This window comes from Anopheles moucheti, chromosome 2 (genome assembly GCF_943734755.1).
Source record: "Anopheles moucheti chromosome 2, idAnoMoucSN_F20_07, whole genome shotgun sequence".
Lineage (NCBI taxonomy): Eukaryota > Metazoa > Arthropoda > Insecta > Diptera > Culicidae > Anopheles > Anopheles moucheti.
Genome location: NC_069140.1, coordinates 14,555,184 through 14,572,675, shown reverse-complemented (window position 1 = coordinate 14,572,675; position 17,492 = coordinate 14,555,184). Strand labels below are relative to the sequence as shown.

Genomic DNA, 17,492 nt, shown 5'->3' with positions numbered 1-17,492 from the left:
AGAATAAAAGGAGCATGAATAGATGGGAACAAGACGGTATAGTAATCAGAAGGTCCTCCTCTATAATTTACTACTCGAAAAACTGGTTTAGTAGCAACATTCTCTAAATATTTTTTTCATATTGTAAATCGACAGGAATCACGTATGGACATCTTAGAAAAGCTTTTGGAATCTAAATCTGATTCCTCACCATCAACCATCAGCAGTTTGTTTTCCATCAGAATAACGCTCCCTTTTTCGTTGGTATGTTGGCTCCTTAAAATTCATCATTTTTATGATATTGCTCTTCAAAAAGAAGTGTACCGACCACTGCATTACGACATGGCTCTTTAAGAACTTAGACGTAAAGAAAGCTGACAACATGACAACATTTAACTTTAACATTTTAACCACAGCGTTAGAGAGAACTCTTGATTTCACACAATTTCCTGGTCATTAGAGCCTGGCATTTGTTGAACTTAACTTTGGGAGCATCTTTGTTAGGGAGACTTGTGCGTTCTGTTGCGTGGATGCCCTCTTAATACGTTTCTAATTGTTCGTCCCAAATTGCCGGAATACTCACCGTCTGGATTCGTGCTAAACGTAATATTTAAGCTCCGTTTTCCAAACACAATCCATACGAAATCATACAACATATACGTTGACTGTAAGCTTTTGATGGCGTTTTTTGTGATACTCACTCAACCTGTTTTTTTTTTCATTTTGCTCTTAATAATCACAGCTGTAAACACCGCCGTCCATTACGCATCGCATCGAACAGGGCAACAGCACAAAAACGCAAACGATTACACAAGCAGGAAGCAAACACTTTTCGGGTGCTTTATCAGCAGATACGATATTGCACGCCTTCTGGTCGCGGTTTTGCCAATCGATTATTTACGATTAATTTAATCAACGAGATGGTGCGTTTGTGTAATGGTCACGGTGGCACAATTCACACACACAGACACACAGCCTGCAACAAAAGGCATCGAGAGATTCGGTCGCGCGATAGAAAAACCCTCCCAGCGTGGTTCATCTCCAAACAAACGCATCTTAAGTCAAAGCTCTTGCGATCTTGCGGGGGGCGGGGGGAGGCACATTATGCAACTGTTGCCAAATTAGCATTAGGCACAACATCATTCATTTGCATGCAATTGGCCCCTGGCACAGGTTTCCCTGCTTCCCCCCATAATCCAACAGACGCCACGGTACGCAAATTCCTCTTCCATTGCGCAGAAAAGCGCCCACAAACGAATCATAAATTAGTGTTTTACACCACAACAAGCAGCGCCTTTCTTCGTTCGTCCAGCTTCCGTTGGTGCTGGGCAGTCGGGTGGTCCGGTGGTTTTGATCAGCAGAGGTCATCGCGTTGGAATTGAAAAATGTGCATCATCGTGGGGTCGGGTTGGGATGGTGGCTCCACACCCCAGACAATCCAACAACAGCATCATCATCATCACCATCGTCCATCTACATTAACAGCGGACACAATGCCAACGGTTGCAACGCAAGCACCAACCAAATCAAGGGAAATAATAACAAACAACTCCATCAACCGTAACCTCGGGATTGACCGCTCTGACCGTCAATGGCACGCCTAGACCAAAACGGGGGTTTAGTTCTCGGTTCGGTTTGCATACGTGCTATATGTGTGGGCAGCGGGATTGAAATTTCACCTCCAAAAGCTAAAACTCCACTGCGAAACCAGCAAATCTATCTTAAAAGCTAAAATATGACGCGCAAGGTTAAGCAGCAAACCAAACTTAATGACTGCAGTGAACGAAATGTTCAACCACGTGGCCCACGCCCTTGGACGATGGGCGAAATAATTCGAATAAATTCGATCTGATCCGTGAAGACGATAGCGTTCTTACGCTATGTGGAAGACAAATCGGTGCGTGCTTTTGGATAGTAAATCGATTAAATACGGTCACAAATTGCCGCAGAACTAGCTCAAGATCAAGCCATTGTTACAGCGCGAGGAAATGCATTCCATTTCCAAAATACTAATGAGATTCGTTTTGGAACGATCTTCAAGATCGTCTTGTGTCTTTGGTTCTGTTCTCCATGCAAGAATGTATCCACAACGATAATTCTTATCTCAAAACCACTTAAGTGCGTTGGGGGATAAGGCAGCTGTTTTGGTGCTTTTAATGCTCGCCTTCCCCTAATTACCAGGAAATAGACACGAGCCAACCACACCACAGAGCTTGGCTTGATAGTGCCAATCTTCCAATTAGCCTTTTTTTTGGCTTTTTGGCCGTGTGTTTTTCTTTCCCCTAAAAAAAGCCCCCACATTTTGGCCACCATCTTTTAAAACCGCCGCCACATTCGCGCACACACATCTCGGGTTTTGCGCTTGAGCCCATTCGAGGGAGGTTTGTCGCTTCCGCTACCGTTCAGCTCGAGTGTTTCGCAGCTTCACACGAAAGCGCTTCATGGCTTGCTTCGTTTGCTTCCTTCCCGAAACAAGACCGACCGACAGATGTGGTTGTGTTTCGTACCATCGGCTTGAACGCCAATTAGCTTCCATCAAATCATTATGAAACGCGTGATGATGCCACTTTCGCGTCTGCACTCGCGCCCGGTGGTCGTTTTTTGTTTTTGTTTTTTTTTTTGGAGGAGGGAGGTTTGGGCCCGAAACCGTACGAATAATTTGTTTATTGATTGGCAAAAGACTTTCACGCCTTTTACGCTTTCGCCCTGTGCAAGTGCGAGAAGGAGCATGCAGTTTGTTAATAATACTATTAACGATACGACACTGGGCCACCACTGGGAAAGGTTGATGTTGGATGTTGACGATACCGCGCGATAAGAGGTGGCGGCAGCATCGTTAGGAGATTTTCACAGAAGCAACACATGGTGGGAAAATTGGCCCATTCCCATTCACCGCAGTTGGTGGCCCCGGGCCCAGTACACCAAGGTACAAATATAGCTAAAATGTTTCATCCGAAAGGCCAATCTTTTCGAGTGCCTTAGAAAGCGTGGCGTGTAGATATCGTGTGTTTGCCGCAAGCCAAACAAGGAACAAGGTGAATGTGCGGTGCATCGTAAACCATAATTAGATGCATCGCTGCATCGGAGGCCCAATTCCATTCGGTGGCATCCCATTTGACAGATTGCATCACGCTCGATTGCCGTTTGAATCGACGGAAGCGCAAGAGATAAACACACATGATGGTGCACGGTGGGCAGCAACGCCACGCCAGCCAAACATTACCAACATGCCGAACGGGGGTGAGCAAATTTCCGTTTCGTGTTTGCCGCGGTGCCACAGGAAAATGATGCAATGGAGGAGGCTGTCGCACTTCAATATGCACTTTTTCCACGCATCCGCCCGTGGGGTGGATCGGAAATCGAATGCGAAGCAGTGTGCTATGCAAATGCGAACACCAGCTTCCAATGCTTTCCCGATGCAACATTGTGCCTCCCGGTGAAATGTCTTGCATTTGTGGTAATATGTTTTATTCATTCGCTCTCCAATGCATCATGCAAGGTTGCCCGCTAGTAATTGAAGCCGTACGGCCGTAGGAAATGCAAACAAATGCAGCCACAGCCCTGCGAAGCGCGATTCTTTTCCTCAAATCTCAACTAATGGTCACTGTCGAGGCAAATCATAGCCCTCCCACGTTCGATCGATTCCACGCTGAACGGTCGGTGGCATATGGATTTTGTGCGACTGCGATTAATGCAACGAAAGCTGCAAACGAACAACTGGGCGGGAGCGTTGTGGAAACTTTAACTGCACAACGGCTGTGCTTCGCCATCATTTCCCCATTGTGCCTTTCAAATTCATTGGCCATGAAACAATTTGCTTGCAATACGTCTTCCTGTTCGTATGTTTATATGGCGTCCACGTCCACCCCAAGGTACTCCACCTCCTTTTGCTGCACCCCATCGGCGTGGCGTCCAAAGGCAGCCAAAATAGTACACGAATAGAAAATGGGGTCTCACACGGAGAGAAAAAGAAATGCAAACAAATCTACCAAACATGTGAGCTTTCGGTAAAGCTCCCCGCGCAATGCGTTCACGTGCGCCTCGCAGCGAGCATCGTTTTCCAGCATGGGGCATGCTTTGATGCGTGCGTAGTTGAATTGCTACGTTTCTGGGGTGCCCTCCGACATGTGCTACTTGGATGAAAGTCAAGGTAAACAGGAACGTGCATAGTACAAACCCCATTTTTGATGATAACTAGCTAATCGGCCCGATTACAAGGCCTATGCAACAGAATTCCGTTGTGTACGTAGACTCGATGATGTTTAAAACGAGGTTTTCTTCCCAATTGGGTGGACGTTGTTAATTTTATTTCATTTAGTTTAATAATTTGTCAAATTTCACATCGCCCGAGATGCCTTAGCTTAGATGTAACCTTGTCTCAAATAAAGAAACTATTCAGCAAAGCATATTCCAAGCCACATAGAGCTATTGTTGTTATTTTACAGACATTGAGCCTTAGCGGCTTCGTCTCTTAGTGTGAGATAGCCATTTGTCTGATCTGCACATCTAATGTCATGTTACAGATATTTGGTCATTGTAGTTGATTAGTCCCGAACCTTGGTCAGTTGATCACGAATGAAAAGTATCGTAAAAATATACGACACGTCCTGTTTGCGTTCAGCTCCCACCTAGACTGTGATGCTCATATGACACATATCATTTTAACATGAGTACTCCAAATTACACCTAAGCAGTTCTTGGGAATCTTGCGTCAGATTATACCCCTATCCGATTTCGTCAACATACCGCATACCAAATTAGTATATTTCTAGTATACCGCGTACTAAATTAGTATACTCCTGACTACTAGAATAGTATAGCGTATACTAAACCAGCATCTTCCGGGTATACTTATATACTACTTATACTATATTTTTAAACAGTACTTAGGTATACCAAACAGGTATACTTAAATAGCATATCGTAAATAGTAAATGAAGCGTATACTTAAAAAGCATATTCCGGGTATACTAAAATAGCATACATTAAATAGCAAGTTTTTGGTAAACGTCTTACTAAGATAGTATATGGCTAGTACAGCAGATTAGTATGCTTCGATGCGTTGACTGTAACACTGATTCAAGGATTCCTGAAGAACTAATAGTTATTTAACTTGAACCAAGCGTAGTAGTATAGTTTGCGTAACCCTATAGTAGCGTATAGTATACCTATACCATACTATACCAATACTGTAGTACACAATTTTACCATGTATATTAAGCCTGAGAGGGATAGATCTGTAAATTAGTATGGGGTATCTGATACGGGGAATACTAATTTAGTATATACTAATACTTACTAATTTAGTATATACTAATTTAGTATATACTAATACTAGGGTTACTAATATACTACTTTAGTATATACTGATACTAATTTAGTAATACTAATTTAAGGTCAGGGATGGGGTGATCACATATTGTCAAGTGACCCTAGGACAGGGAGTAGATGCGGAATCGGTACAGGGCCGGGGTCAAAGGTCAGGTATGGGGGAATAGGTGGTCAAGTGACCCTAGGCCAGGGAGTAGGTGCGGAATCGGTACAGGGTCGGGGTCAAAGCTCAGGGATGGGGGAATAGGTGGTCGAGTGACCCTAGGACAGGGAGTATGTGCGGAATCGGTACATGGCCGGCGTCAAAGGTCAGGGTTGGAGGAATAGGTGATCGAGTGATCCTAGAACAGGAATAGGTCAGGGTTGGGGGAATAGTTGATCGAGTGACCCTAGGACAGGGCATAGATGCGGAATCGGTACAGGGCCGGGGTCAAAGGTCAGGGATGGGGGAATAGGTGGTCAAGCGAAACGTATGTAACAAAAAACGGAGAAAATTGTTAAATAATCAAATCAAACGAAATGTGTTCGAGCTGTCCAGCTCCACCAGAAATGTGGAGAGTTTGCTACAACATCGTGCTACATAAAACGTAACAAATAATTTTATTTTATGATGAAGTACATTACTTATCTATAGAAGTTTAAAATTACTGTTTTGTTTGTTCATTCCTAATATTTCCCCCAAAGGAGTTCGTTCTATCGATTCCGTATCAAACATGCAAACGAAAGAGCGTCGCCCATATTTTGGGTGACGCAGAAATTTCTGTACGTCGCACATGCCCACTTTTGAACGCATCGAACCGAAATAGTAATAACCACCATAATGATGGTTACTGAGACACAACCATTTAGTACCGACACGCGGTAAACTTAACGGCATCCCCAGCCAACGCTCGTCACAACCATTACCAACAAATGCCGTTGCTTTTTTCGAGTGGCAAAGAAAAGCCACCGTGTGACGGCATTCATGTGGCTATTATTAGCATTATTACCATGTGCCGGCGTTTGAGCATGTGATTTACTGGGTCATACAAGAAGCCGCCCAATTTCCTCCCGCTGGTTGGAATTGAGCAATGCGCACTGTGCGCCACTGTGCGTGGCGTGACACCCTGTTCCGTGGTTTTCCCCTGCGGGAAATTCCCTGTACTTCCCTTGTGCTCTTTACACTACAAAAAAAAAATAAGGCTGTCACTGAAAGTGTTCCCATAGCGTCGGGAAAATGGCTCAAGCTTTGGCGGGGGAATAAAGTTTATTATATGGGACAGCACTTGATACACATTTTAACCCCCCCAAAAAAAACCCAACAAAACCCATAAATAATAATAAATGTCTATCACGCTGGAAATCTCTGAGAGCTGCTGTCTGCTGCTAAAAAGGTTATTGTCCGAAGCCCCCGGGCTCGTTCATGAACTTGTGTGCCTCTATGGCATTTGTGGGTCCACTCCAGAAAACTGACCCCAAAACTAATGCGTGAGCTGCCCCGGATGGAAGTGCACTTGCCCAAGATGCACTTTTGACCTGTGAAATCCCACCGTAGACAATGAGTGGATGGATGGCATTGGCGCAGATAGCGCTTCTGGGCGGCAATTGGCACACAACGGCTTTCCCAACGATTGTTAATGTGCGCACGGTGTGTACGATCGTGTGTTTAACCCGCGGGGGGAGGGGACGCATTTTTTGACACGAAAAGTAGGTAATTAAGCAAAGTTCGTTGTGTTCAATTGTTTCGCCATCCCGCCGAACGCGACCGCGATACCAAAATCGACAGATATTAACGCTTTTCACTTCCGCCACCTCGGGTCGGGTGGCGCGTCTCCTTTGCGAGCCCTTCCTGAGGGTGCCTGAGAAAAACCGCGTCACTTCCATCCGCAGACGCATAAACACGGAACACTGGTGAATGTGGTGGATGTGCGCAGCAGCAAGATCGTAAAGTAAAATTTCCCATCACGAGCTGCACACATTTTCCACCCCAGTTTTATGGCCACCAGGAAAGCCTACCAGCCCATTCTCAGCTTATCACTTTCTCTCGGTGAGATTGTTGGGCTACCAGCCAGTCGGAAGTCTTTCTTGTTTGAAAGCATCAACAAAACAACAAAAAAGGTACGTTTTAAACGAGCGACGATCAGCACGATCATTCATCTGCATAAACGGGGGTGGTTACGGGCGAGCGCGAGCGCACGGGAAAATCTTCTCCAGTCGTGTCTAAATCACTCTATTGCCGTGATTGGGGCTGCTACTGCTGGGTTCCGTTTGTTAAACTTTAACGAACGTAATTAATTCGATACCCGTCAATACCGGGGCCGGTTACTGTTACAGCCGATAACCTTAGCTTAAGCTCGGAACACACCGCAAAGGTCTCACACGTTGGAATGCACTGTTTCCGCGCTGTTCGAACCTTCGAAAGGAAGATCACCCACAGTGTGGTTGCTCGTCAACGTCAAATGAAGCGTAAAATGTTCATTCGGAGTTTATCGGTTTGGCACATGGGCTTAGGAACATCTGTCTGAGGGTCAATATCGTTACTTCGAGCGATTAATTCGGTTTCGGCGATTAGAAGGTTTCGGACCACAGCAAGGATTAATCACGAGGAAGTGATTGCTAACCTTTGCAACAGATCTTGTGCGTATTTCTTAGTTGTGATATAAACGATTCACCACACATTAGTTGTGATATAAATTTGAAGCGTTTACGCACTCATGGCGACTTATGTAAATTGTCATAAGCATACAACAGGGCACAAACCGAGCATAATTCATAGCGCACAAACTAACAATGCCCGGCGACTTGTTTCCCATATTCTGTCCGCATGGTCGTCACTGTAGAACAGGCGTAACAAAACCCACCCCACAACGCGCCCGGTCGCGTTATCCTCCAATCGGACGAGACTCCCGAACCGTACGGGGCCGTGCTCCTTTTTAACATCACACAACGCAACGACCTCTACCGGTGTGGCGGCAAGAAGATCGTGGTGCTTGATGCGAGCGTAGCCAGTTGTAAATAATTGTGTTCTTCATCGTTGCGGACGGTTGCAACTTCACAAAACATACAATTTTCGCAACCCACCAGCCCCACTAACCCTCCCCGTTGCTTTGGATGCACTCGAGTGAAAATGCACCGTAAAAATGCAGCCACGTATGGCCTCGAGCAATGGGGTAAACTTGGAACACAGATGATGCTATAATAAGGCGGTCCTCCCCCCGTTTGGATTGCCATGTGTGTGTTTTCGGAGGCGCCCGAACACAGGCATTGTGACAGGGATTGCGTCAGCGTGACACACTGTGGCGGTCCGGTGGTCGGTGCTTTGACGAAGGCCCTCCAAAAAAGGGCCAACGGTGCGGGCTAATGTGTACGGATGTTCGCGTCTCACCTGCCAAGAAGTCTCAAAACTGTACCTATTTAGTGGTTAAATTGGTCTAATTTTGGGTGTTTTTTTTTTTGACTAAAAACGTTGCGAGTTATGATTTGTATTAAGCAATTTTTACCAAAACAAATAATGCTACCTTTGAGTAATAAAGGAAATGTTACGCAACTAATTGCTGAAATCATACAAAGGGAACTATATACAGAACCAAATCCGAAAGCCTCATTACAAAACTCAACACACCGGAACTGAGACACATTAACACCGAGTATGGTGACCACTTTTCTCACTAAAAAAGGTCAGCTGATGTCGAGTTCCAACAGGGTGTTGGCCGGCACTTGCTTTATGACTTTCCACCATTCTTCCGGAAGTGAATGCCGCGTCTTTCAGGAATGAGCTCCACATTATTAGGTCCCACTTTTTCTTTGTCTTACCCATCCCCATTTTATTGACACAAAAAAGGCTATCGGTTTGGAATTTTTAAAGGAAATCATTAAATCGTGTGCCGATCGAAAGCCTCTCACTTATTCATCTTGTGCGCAGTTACTTAGACGAACATTCATCAATTGGATGAATGATGCGACATTAATGCAACGCGAATGGGATGAATGAAGCCAACTATGACCAATAAAAAGGTCGGAATCGCCCTGACAGTATCGGATTCCGCACATCGAGATATCCATGGCAACGGGCAAATGCGCAATCGATCAAACGAACCAGCTCGATGGTATTTCGCTCCCTACTCGCTAACTTCCTTCTAATTCCGACAGAAAGTCGGCAATGCACGGTGTCAGTTGTTTTCCAACGTCCGCCATTCTTGGGCTGGTTTGATTTTTTGTGCCGTTTGAAAAAAAAAAAGAAGCGTCAGTCTAGTTCCGGTTTTCCCAGCCTCCATTCCCATTCCGATGAAAGTGAAACAATTCTGAAACAAAAGGTAAATGTGAAATAGAAATCAATTATTATGTCGTGTGCAGCTGACGCACATAAATAGAATTTCCATTCAATCTCGCTTTTCTTTAAAGTGTCCCATTTGTCTTCACGCTTCAAGCGCATTTTTTTTTCGGTGTCTGCTGTCCTCGTTTTTCCCCAACTTTTTTTTTTGTTTGTGTGCGTGCGTGGCCAGAGATAGAAAGTGTTTTTTTGTTGTTATAGAATTGAAGATCGCAAACAATATTCGCACCATTGTTTCACACCCGCAAACAAGTGGGTGGGTGGGACGGATGCGATCAAAGAAGGGAGGGGGAGTATTTTTTCTTCTCTGCCACTTTCGGAATCTGTCGGTGTATTTTACTTCCGCTTGCAGCTGTATGCACCGATCACGCTTTACGGCTAACTTTCCCGCAAACAAGCAACCGCAACCGCAACGATTGCGCTTCCTTCCTCTTGCTCGTGTGTGTGTGTGTGGTGCATGCTCATCTTCAGTCAAAAGATTTACTTATGCTAATTGTTTGCACCAGTTTTGCACCGTTGTTTCACCAGTTACACCTCCGTATCCTCCAGTTTTCCAACGGTGGTTCCGGCATGTACGCAACTGTTTGTTTTCCTCATTAGGGGTTGCATCTTGTGCTTACTTTCAGGGGAAGTTGCAGTGTGCAGAGACAAAAAAAAACCCGTAGACCACCCACCCTCCGACCGATCGTTCTTCACCCCGGACACTGCTGAAATTCACAATGTCCAGCCAACCGAAGATGGCGTCGGAGATAGGGGCTGCCGAGCAGTACGAGATGGATCAGCTGGCCGAGGCGGAGATATCGCGCCTGCAAAAGCTGCTCCGAACGCTACAAAACGAGCGTGCCTCGTTTCTGGACACGAAATCGAAAGCATTGCGCAAGTTTGAGCAAAACATTCGCGTGCTCGAGAAGGAAAAGCAGCAGCTGCAGCTACAGCTCAACTGCGAGGAGAATGGAACGCATTCCAAGCGCGAACAGGAGCTGGAAGCGGTACTGGAGCTCGCCTACGATCAGCAGGACAAGGCCCAGCAGGCTTTAAAGGCGAAAAAGGACAGCCTGTGGGAGTTGGAGGGCCACATCAAGAAGATCCACCGTGAGATTGCCGAGATACGGAACAATGAAGTGACGGACAATCTGTACAACGAAACCATTGCCAAGGCGCAGCAGTCCGTCAAGAAGCTGGAGAACCGGCTGGACGTGGTCAACAAGCGTGCCGGTGCGGTGATGGCTGAGAATGCGCAATTGCGCCAAACCATCGACCACATGCTGACGGAACGGGCCACTTTCAACATCATGTGGGAGAAGCTGGTCAGTAAGCTGAACGAAGGCAAGCGCTACATGATCGATCTGATCGAGCAGGCCACTTCTGCGTACGACACGCGCGAGGAACTGTGTACCAAGCTGCAGATCCTGAAGGATAAAGGCCAGAGCGACAAACTGGCCCACATTCAGGAGATGCGCGAGTTGCAACGCAAGCTCGATCATGACGCCAAGCTGCAGGAGTTCCTCGGCATCAAGGGACAACGGCGGGCGAATGCGGAGCTGGAAGAGCGGGAGGCGCAGAAGCGTAAGAAGATGCTGGAAAATCTTGAGAAGCAGTACCAAGAGTACGAACAGATCATGACGCGCATCATGAACTTCTCGGGCGAGGACGACATCGACCGGCTGGTGGCAAAGTTCATCAAGAAGGAGGAGGAAAACTTCGCCCTCTTCAACTACGTCAACGAGCTGAGCCACGAGGTGGAAACGCTTACCGAAAGTGTTCAAATGTTGCAGGACAACATCGGTAAGATGTCATGGGTGGGGCTGTACCGGTTTGCTGGCTTAATTAACACGTGTGCTTACCGTTATGCATTTCCACAGCGGAACAGATAGCAATCAACGAGTCGAAGGAACACTCGCAAGATGACAACATCGACGCACTACGCTTGGCCGAACAGCAGTGCCGTGAGGCGGCGGATACGGCTCAGGAAGTAAAGCTCAAGTTGGACGTTAAGCTGGACGAGCTCTTGCGGATGGCTGAAAGAATATACAAGTAAGAACGACGGTCGTACATACTTACCACTCAGCAACGTGTCTGATTGTCCTTCCGATCACTTTTACAGACTGCTCATGTGCGACGAAGCTCCTATCTTGAATCTGCTCAACAACGAACGGCGGGTTACACTGAACAATGCCAAACTGTTCCTGGGCATCATCGAGCGACGTGTGCTGAGCATCATTAGCAACGTGACCTACATCGAACCAACGACAAAGATCCTTGGCAAGAAGGATCGCGTACCGAACTTTAACGTGAAGGAATCGGCGAAGGTGCGCATCGAAAGGAACTAAGAGAGGGGAACGCACGTGCCTTTTTGTTACGAACAGTTTTGTATTCATTTCCACTTTGCTCCAACCAAGTTTTGTGGCACCAAGTTTTGTGAATGGTTAGCTTTTGGTAGGAAAACGGAAAACAGACGCATTGGTATACACATAAATTAGTGCAACCACACTTAAGCTATGTTTTACAGTAGAAAATATAAATATACACCGTTTCGTTAGTACTATCTTCTGTGTTGATTAGTGTGCTGTAGAGTTCACTGACTGCCTGAGGATTTTTGTTTTTCTAAGGGAGACTTTTTGTCGTTCCTTCGACTGTCGTATGTGCTTTCGTCTAGTGAATATCTGTACTCTAACTAAGTAGCTAAAATATGTACGGTTTTCTGTATCAAAAAGAAAAAAAGATGCAGCAATATAAACTCCACGGAAAGGAGAATGAACCGTGCCGGTTCTACACCAACGATGATGCGTCCTGATCATCACAATTATCATACGTTCCCGAGTACCTCCGGTTGCGACTATGGTCCGAGCTACCGCCACCGATACTACGTCTACGCTCCACATCAAGTTTTGCAATTTCCATCACCATTCTTTCGTTATTGTCCTCGGCGCATCGCCGGACCGTTCCGGATCCTTCGCGCTCGTCAGTCTCATTGCGTATGTCCGTGTGGAAACTGGTTTGATCCTCGCGAGCGGGATCGTGCTCGAAATATCATGGTTCCACGCGAAACCCTCGAATGAATGGCAAACCGGAGGAAACTCGCTCCTGATACTCGATGTACTCTTCGCCGAAAAAGTTAAGCAGAGTAATTTCCTCCATCAGTATCCGATCGTGGAAGAACTTCCAGCTAGCGATCGCGTAAATTACGAAGCACACTGGGTTTGCTAGCGTTATCTGTTGGGTGAAATGCAAGGAACGTTTTGTAAAGGATCGAACGATTTTCCTTTTATACTATTTATCTACCTGCGTTCCTATCGACCAGTAAAACCATCCCACGTAGGACGGATGTCTCATCCATCCGTAAACGCCATGTGTCACCAGTTCATGTTCATTGTGCCGTTCGAATTGAACCTAAAGCGAAAATCAATCATTATTTATCATTGCACACATTTGAAAGCATCTTCTACGGGCGCTCTTACGATGTGGCTAAAGTTTTTGCTGGCCGTTATCATTGCCACCTTCCGGAGTGATTCTCCCGCCAGACATAGCAATACTCCTGCGACCCACACCAGTTTGTATGTTTTTATTTCTGAAATCAAAAACACACCATAAGTGGGAGGAATGAGCTCACCAGACACCCACGTTATGCTCACACAACTTACCAGGGAAATAGTGGGTCTCAACGAAATATTCAACCCAACTTGCCGCGGCTGCCAGTGCGTAGTGAACCGAATGGTTCAAAATAAACGAGTCTGGAGACAGCGTTTTGGGATTACATATGGCTATGCCCAGATATTCTGTGTAGTGAAATAGTGCCATAAGGGTAGCATAAATCCCAAACGATTTGTACTGATCCTGGGTGTAGAGGAAAACAACAACGCCAGCCGATAAAACCGTCCCGAGGAAAGCAGCTCTGACGGCAATCTGTGAAAAATAAGTTTATGTTCTTACAATTATTCATGGGTGCATTACATACAGCAACATTGCAGCTAAAGGTTTATCTAAAACACATCGATAAGACCGCTTGTCGCTTGCAGCTTACTCACCTGATAGTCACGCGGATTGTACCTTATCCTAATGATAATGTTTAGCGAAATGTAATAACCCACCGAAAGGGCAACTTTGGTCCAAATGCTTTCTTCGTGCAAGAATGCTGCCGCACCGTAGAAAACCAGCAAACTGGCCATTCCACCGAGAAAGCAGTAAAGACTCAGCCTCCCTTCGTAACATAGCACCGTAGCCATCGCTTTTGCGTTCTACAGCTCTTTCCAGCCTTACGAAATGGTTCTTTTGTTTCGTTAATAGTTAAACCTCGCACGTTCTACCTAATGTGTGTGCATATTGAGCTTAAATGAAGTTTTCACTACGTTATACCGCTCCTTCCTGTGTGATTCTTTGTGCAACACCACCTCAATTTACGATTAGATTTTTCCGGTTTTCTGTGGTGTTTGTTTTGATACCACTAGCGCTCTCTTGCGGAAAAGATACGAACCTACAATAGACAACAATTTTTTTATGAGCGCTTTGACAAGCACCTGACATTACGTAAAATTGCACATGTTTGTTTTGTTTTGGGTCGCTGCAGCATCACCGGGCAAATTAGCCAAGTTTTGGTAATTTTAACATGGTTTTTACCTCTGTCGTTAACTTGGTGCGTTCTCGAGGGCCGGATGAGTTTTGGCGAAAGCGTAGAATTTTCAAACTAGCTGCAGTGAGTAAACCAACCGCTTGGAAAGCACCTCTCGCAGAGAACTGATCCCACTCATGGTTTCTTTCGTTTTATCAATCGTAGCACTTTATTGGACGTCGCCGCAACTGCTATTCCATTGCAATTCGTAATGTAAACAGAGCTCTGGCGTACGCCACCAAAGGGCGTGAGCTCAAAAAGCAGGACATGCGAGAACTATGGGCACAGCGAGTTAATGCGGGCTGCGAACAGCATGGTATGCAATTTGCCGACTTCCAGCACGGTCTGTACCAAAACGATATCTTGCTAAACCGAAAAGTATTAGCGGATTTAGCTATTTGGGAACCAAGAACGTTTGAGGCCCTTGCCATGATCAGTCAGCAACTTCCCGAGAAAGGTGAATTAACTCGTGCAAATCCCACGTGAATACAATGTGCTAACCTTTCTATTTTCTTTTTATTGCAGAAAGCGGAGAGAAGTGAATTATTTGTTAAAATTTAGTCCATTCAATAAAATCCTGTAAAATTACAAAAGGAAGTTTAATTTGTATCCGAAAATATTTTTTCAACGCAAAACTTTATTTCCAACGAAAGCAACTCGTTATTGGCAACACTTCTAGCAACTGGCAGCACTGACAGATTTGCTCGCGAGCTGTCAAGTTGAGTCGACCAATTGGTGATCGAATAATTCCGACGGTTCCGATTAAAACGCGACTTTGCACCTTACGGCCTCGGATTTTACAGCTAAATTCCGCATTTTCTGCTACGAACGATGGCTGCCGCAAGTGCAAGGCTTTTCTCGCGGGTAAAAGGTAAGTGTTGGAACAGTACCGGTACAGAGCAAAACCATTCGGAGCGGTCTAATCGGGAAAACAGTTGGCAAAATTACATAATCCCAAATAATGGAAAGGTCCTGCGGTCACACCGCTGGCATTGCGCTGCGTGTGTGATTCGTAATCTAGTCGTGCTGCATCTATTATCAAAGTTGACCAACTCGTTTTGCGTGATTAAATCTTGTCATCGAAAGGCGGTTTGTTTATGACTCGCGCTTGTACTTTACCCCCGCAGCAGCAGCTGAGCTGTGTGGTACCGCTGTTTGCATAGGGCTAGTTAACCTGCAATGACGTATTGCCAATCAGTAAGCTGGACATTCACATTTTGCTTTTTCGTTTTTCTATTGTAGATGGCTTCACCACCAGCGTCCGTTTCGCGAGCTACGAAGCTACCCGAAAGAACCTGAAGCTCAACTCAAACTCGAAAGTGATCTGTCAGGGTTTCACCGGCAAGCAGGGTACCTTCCACTCGCAGCAAGCCATCGAGTATGGCACGAAACTGGTCGGCGGAGTGTCCCCCGGCAAGGGAGGTCGCACGCATCTGGACCGGCCAGTGTTTAACACAGTGGCTGAAGCCAAGAAAGCCACGGGAGCGGAAGCTACCGTGATCTACGTGCCACCGCCCGGTGCCGCAAAGGCCATCATGGAGGCAATCGAAGCGGAAATGCCATTGATTGTCTGCATTACTGAGGGTGTGCCGCAGCACGACATGGTGAAGGTGAAGCACGCCCTGCTGGCACAGGATAAGTCGCGCCTTGTCGGCCCCAACTGCCCCGGAATTATTGCCCCCGAGCAAGTAAGTATATCGAGTAGGCATTGTGTAGCAAATGAGTTCGCGCCCGATCGGGATGCGTGTGGCGTTGTTTTTGTGAGTGATTACCGATTGCCGTCCCTTGGATGCATTATCTTCAATGAGACAAAGTTCAATACACAACGAAGAAATGACCTCTTGCCGGAGGAGCGATAAGAAATGTAACAAGCTGCTGATGCTGGACGCGAGACCTACATTGGAGCATGTAAACAAAATCCACTGATAAACTTGAGGGTTCTCGCAAAGGATCACGGCAGTTACTCTCGCTCTCGCACACATAAACACACGGTATTACATCGCTAGTAGCATATGTTGCGGTTTGTACCGAGTTTCAATGCCATATGGAACCGGTGAACAAATTAAGCAAACTGTCGTGGATAAAAATAGAACAATGTGTGAAGCGTTGGCACTAACCAAGGCGGCAGCAGATGATGCTGTCTCGTGATTACGTATAAATGAATGAAATGTTCGATTGTTATCTCTCGAATATTTGCAGTGCAAAATCGGTATTATGCCGGGACATATTCACAAACGCGGCAAGATCGGTGTCGTGTCCCGTTCTGGTACCCTGACCTACGAAGCCGTTCATCAGACAACCGAGGTCGGCCTTGGTCAGACGCTATGCGTCGGTATCGGCGGTGATCCGTTCAACGGAACCGATTTCATTGACTGCCTGGAGGTCTTCCTGAAGGATCCCGACACCAAGGGTATCATCTTGATCGGTGAAATCGGTGGTGTAGCCGAAGAAAAGGCTGCCGATTACCTTATGCAGTTCAACCAGGTTCGTTTCTTAGTCTTAGAGGTTGGTTCTATACCCCGTTTGACTAACATGTGATATTCCTTCTTTCGTAGGGCATCAAAGCGAAACCTGTAGTATCGTTCATTGCTGGTCTTTCGGCTCCACCAGGCCGTCGTATGGGCCACGCTGGTGCCATTATCTCCGGAGGAAAGGGAGGTGCTCAGGATAAGATCAACGCTCTGGAGAAAGCTGGTGTGATCGTTACGAGAAGCCCGGCGCAGATGGGCAAGGAATTAATCAAAGAGATGAAGAGATTGGAGCTGGTTTAGACACACAAAACCCACGCATATGTCACCAGCTCCCGGCACGGTTAATCATAATCACTAAAGTACTGCGCGAGAAGGATACCACAAGCGCAAAGTATGAATAGATAGTAATTTAACGAAGCCAATCCTTTCGATAATACAGTTATTTTCCATCTCAGAACCACCGCCCGTTCCAATGATGTTCCGTTATAGTGGTGTCGTTCACGGTACTCAAAAGTTACCACCATCAGAGAAAAGTGCTGCTAATAGCGAAAATACGAGACACATTAATTTATTTAAATCCAAATTAAATGAATGCGTAATGGCACGTTTGGTTCGATAGCTGTTCAGGTATTGTTTGCTTTTCTTTTTTAATAACCATTCAACCAGATCGTTAGATTCTCCTTGCCGAAGAGGATCCAAATACAGAAAAGTTCTAGATGTTATGCCACCGAAAGTAACACTCATATGCACCAATGTACTTTATCTGCACGTCCATTGTATGTAACGCAGCACTATC

General features: G+C 45.9%; 4 protein-coding genes across 5 annotated transcripts; 3 read left to right on the top strand and 1 right to left on the bottom strand.

The window, feature by feature from the left end:
- Nucleotides 1–10,338: 10,338 nt before the first annotated feature.
- LOC128309980 (coiled-coil domain-containing protein 63) lies at nt 10,339–12,071 on the top strand. The gene is made up of 3 exons (XM_053046502.1): nt 10,339–11,404; nt 11,482–11,653; nt 11,724–12,071. Exons 1-3 carry the CDS (start codon nt 10,339–10,341, stop codon nt 11,947–11,949), a joined length of 1,464 nt encoding a protein of 487 aa, XP_052902462.1. The 3' UTR covers nt 11,950–12,071.
- On the bottom strand, nt 11,975–13,957 carry LOC128309981 (protein-S-isoprenylcysteine O-methyltransferase). Its single transcript, XM_053046503.1, has 5 exons — nt 13,645–13,957; nt 13,261–13,522; nt 13,078–13,187; nt 12,902–13,009; nt 11,975–12,832 (listed from the first exon to the last, which is right to left on the bottom strand). The coding sequence occupies exons 1-5, from the start codon at nt 13,840–13,842 to the stop codon at nt 12,650–12,652; spliced, it is 861 nt and encodes a 286-aa protein (XP_052902463.1). The 5' UTR covers nt 13,843–13,957; the 3' UTR covers nt 11,975–12,649.
- A 211-nt stretch (nt 13,958–14,168) lies between these two features.
- LOC128309982 (39S ribosomal protein L20, mitochondrial) lies at nt 14,169–14,813 on the top strand. The gene is made up of 3 exons (XM_053046504.1): nt 14,169–14,309; nt 14,391–14,682; nt 14,751–14,813. Exons 1-3 carry the CDS (start codon nt 14,223–14,225, stop codon nt 14,765–14,767), a joined length of 396 nt encoding a protein of 131 aa, XP_052902464.1. The 5' UTR covers nt 14,169–14,222; the 3' UTR covers nt 14,768–14,813.
- Nucleotides 14,814–14,937: 124 nt separating this feature from the next.
- LOC128309211 (succinate--CoA ligase [ADP/GDP-forming] subunit alpha, mitochondrial) lies at nt 14,938–17,314 on the top strand. Of its 2 annotated transcripts, XR_008288841.1 has the most exons (5): nt 14,938–15,096; nt 15,468–15,913; nt 16,425–16,709; nt 16,781–17,087; nt 17,152–17,314. XR_008288841.1 is itself a non-coding variant. In XM_053045596.1 (4 exons), exons 1-4 carry the CDS (start codon nt 15,057–15,059, stop codon nt 16,994–16,996), a joined length of 987 nt encoding a protein of 328 aa, XP_052901556.1. In that variant the 5' UTR covers nt 14,938–15,056; the 3' UTR covers nt 16,997–17,314. The 2 variants fall into 2 exon arrangements, 1 of the variants encoding a protein (XP_052901556.1); XM_053045596.1 differs by having other exon boundaries at nt 16,781–17,314.
- The last annotated feature ends 178 nt before the right edge of the window (nt 17,315–17,492 follow it).

What these genes read in the sequence shown, in the direction of transcription:
- LOC128309211 (XM_053045596.1), top strand. Translation starts at nt 15,057, where the DNA reads ATGGCTGCCGCAAGTGCAAGGCTTTTCTCGCGGGTAAAAG. An exon ending in GCTTTTCTCGCGGGTAAAAG is followed by an intron (nt 15,097 to 15,467) that starts GTAAGTGTTGGA and finishes TTTCTATTGTAG; the next exon opens with ATGGCTTCACCACCAGCGTC. An exon ending in GAATTATTGCCCCCGAGCAA is followed by an intron (nt 15,914 to 16,424) that starts GTAAGTATATCG and finishes GAATATTTGCAG; the next exon opens with TGCAAAATCGGTATTATGCC.
- LOC128309981 (XM_053046503.1), bottom strand. Translation starts at nt 13,842, where the DNA reads ATGGCTACGGTGCTATGTTACGAAGGGAGGCTGAGTCTTTACTGCTTT. An exon ending in ACAATCCGCGTGACTATCAG is followed by an intron (nt 13,523 to 13,644) that starts GTGAGTAAGCTG and finishes TATTTTTCACAG; the next exon opens with ATTGCCGTCAGAGCTGCTTT. An exon ending in ACTGGTCGATAGGAACGCAG is followed by an intron (nt 12,833 to 12,901) that starts GTAGATAAATAG and finishes TTCACCCAACAG; the next exon opens with ATAACGCTAGCAAACCCAGT.
- LOC128309980 (XM_053046502.1), top strand. Translation starts at nt 10,339, where the DNA reads ATGTCCAGCCAACCGAAGATGGCGTCGGAGATAGGGGCTGCCGAGCAG. An exon ending in AATGTTGCAGGACAACATCG is followed by an intron (nt 11,405 to 11,481) that starts GTAAGATGTCAT and finishes GCATTTCCACAG; the next exon opens with CGGAACAGATAGCAATCAAC. An exon ending in ATGGCTGAAAGAATATACAA is followed by an intron (nt 11,654 to 11,723) that starts GTAAGAACGACG and finishes TCACTTTTACAG; the next exon opens with ACTGCTCATGTGCGACGAAG.
- LOC128309982 (XM_053046504.1), top strand. Translation starts at nt 14,223, where the DNA reads ATGGTTTTTACCTCTGTCGTTAACTTGGTGCGTTCTCGAGGGCCGGAT. An exon ending in GAATTTTCAAACTAGCTGCA is followed by an intron (nt 14,310 to 14,390) that starts GTGAGTAAACCA and finishes TATCAATCGTAG; the next exon opens with CACTTTATTGGACGTCGCCG.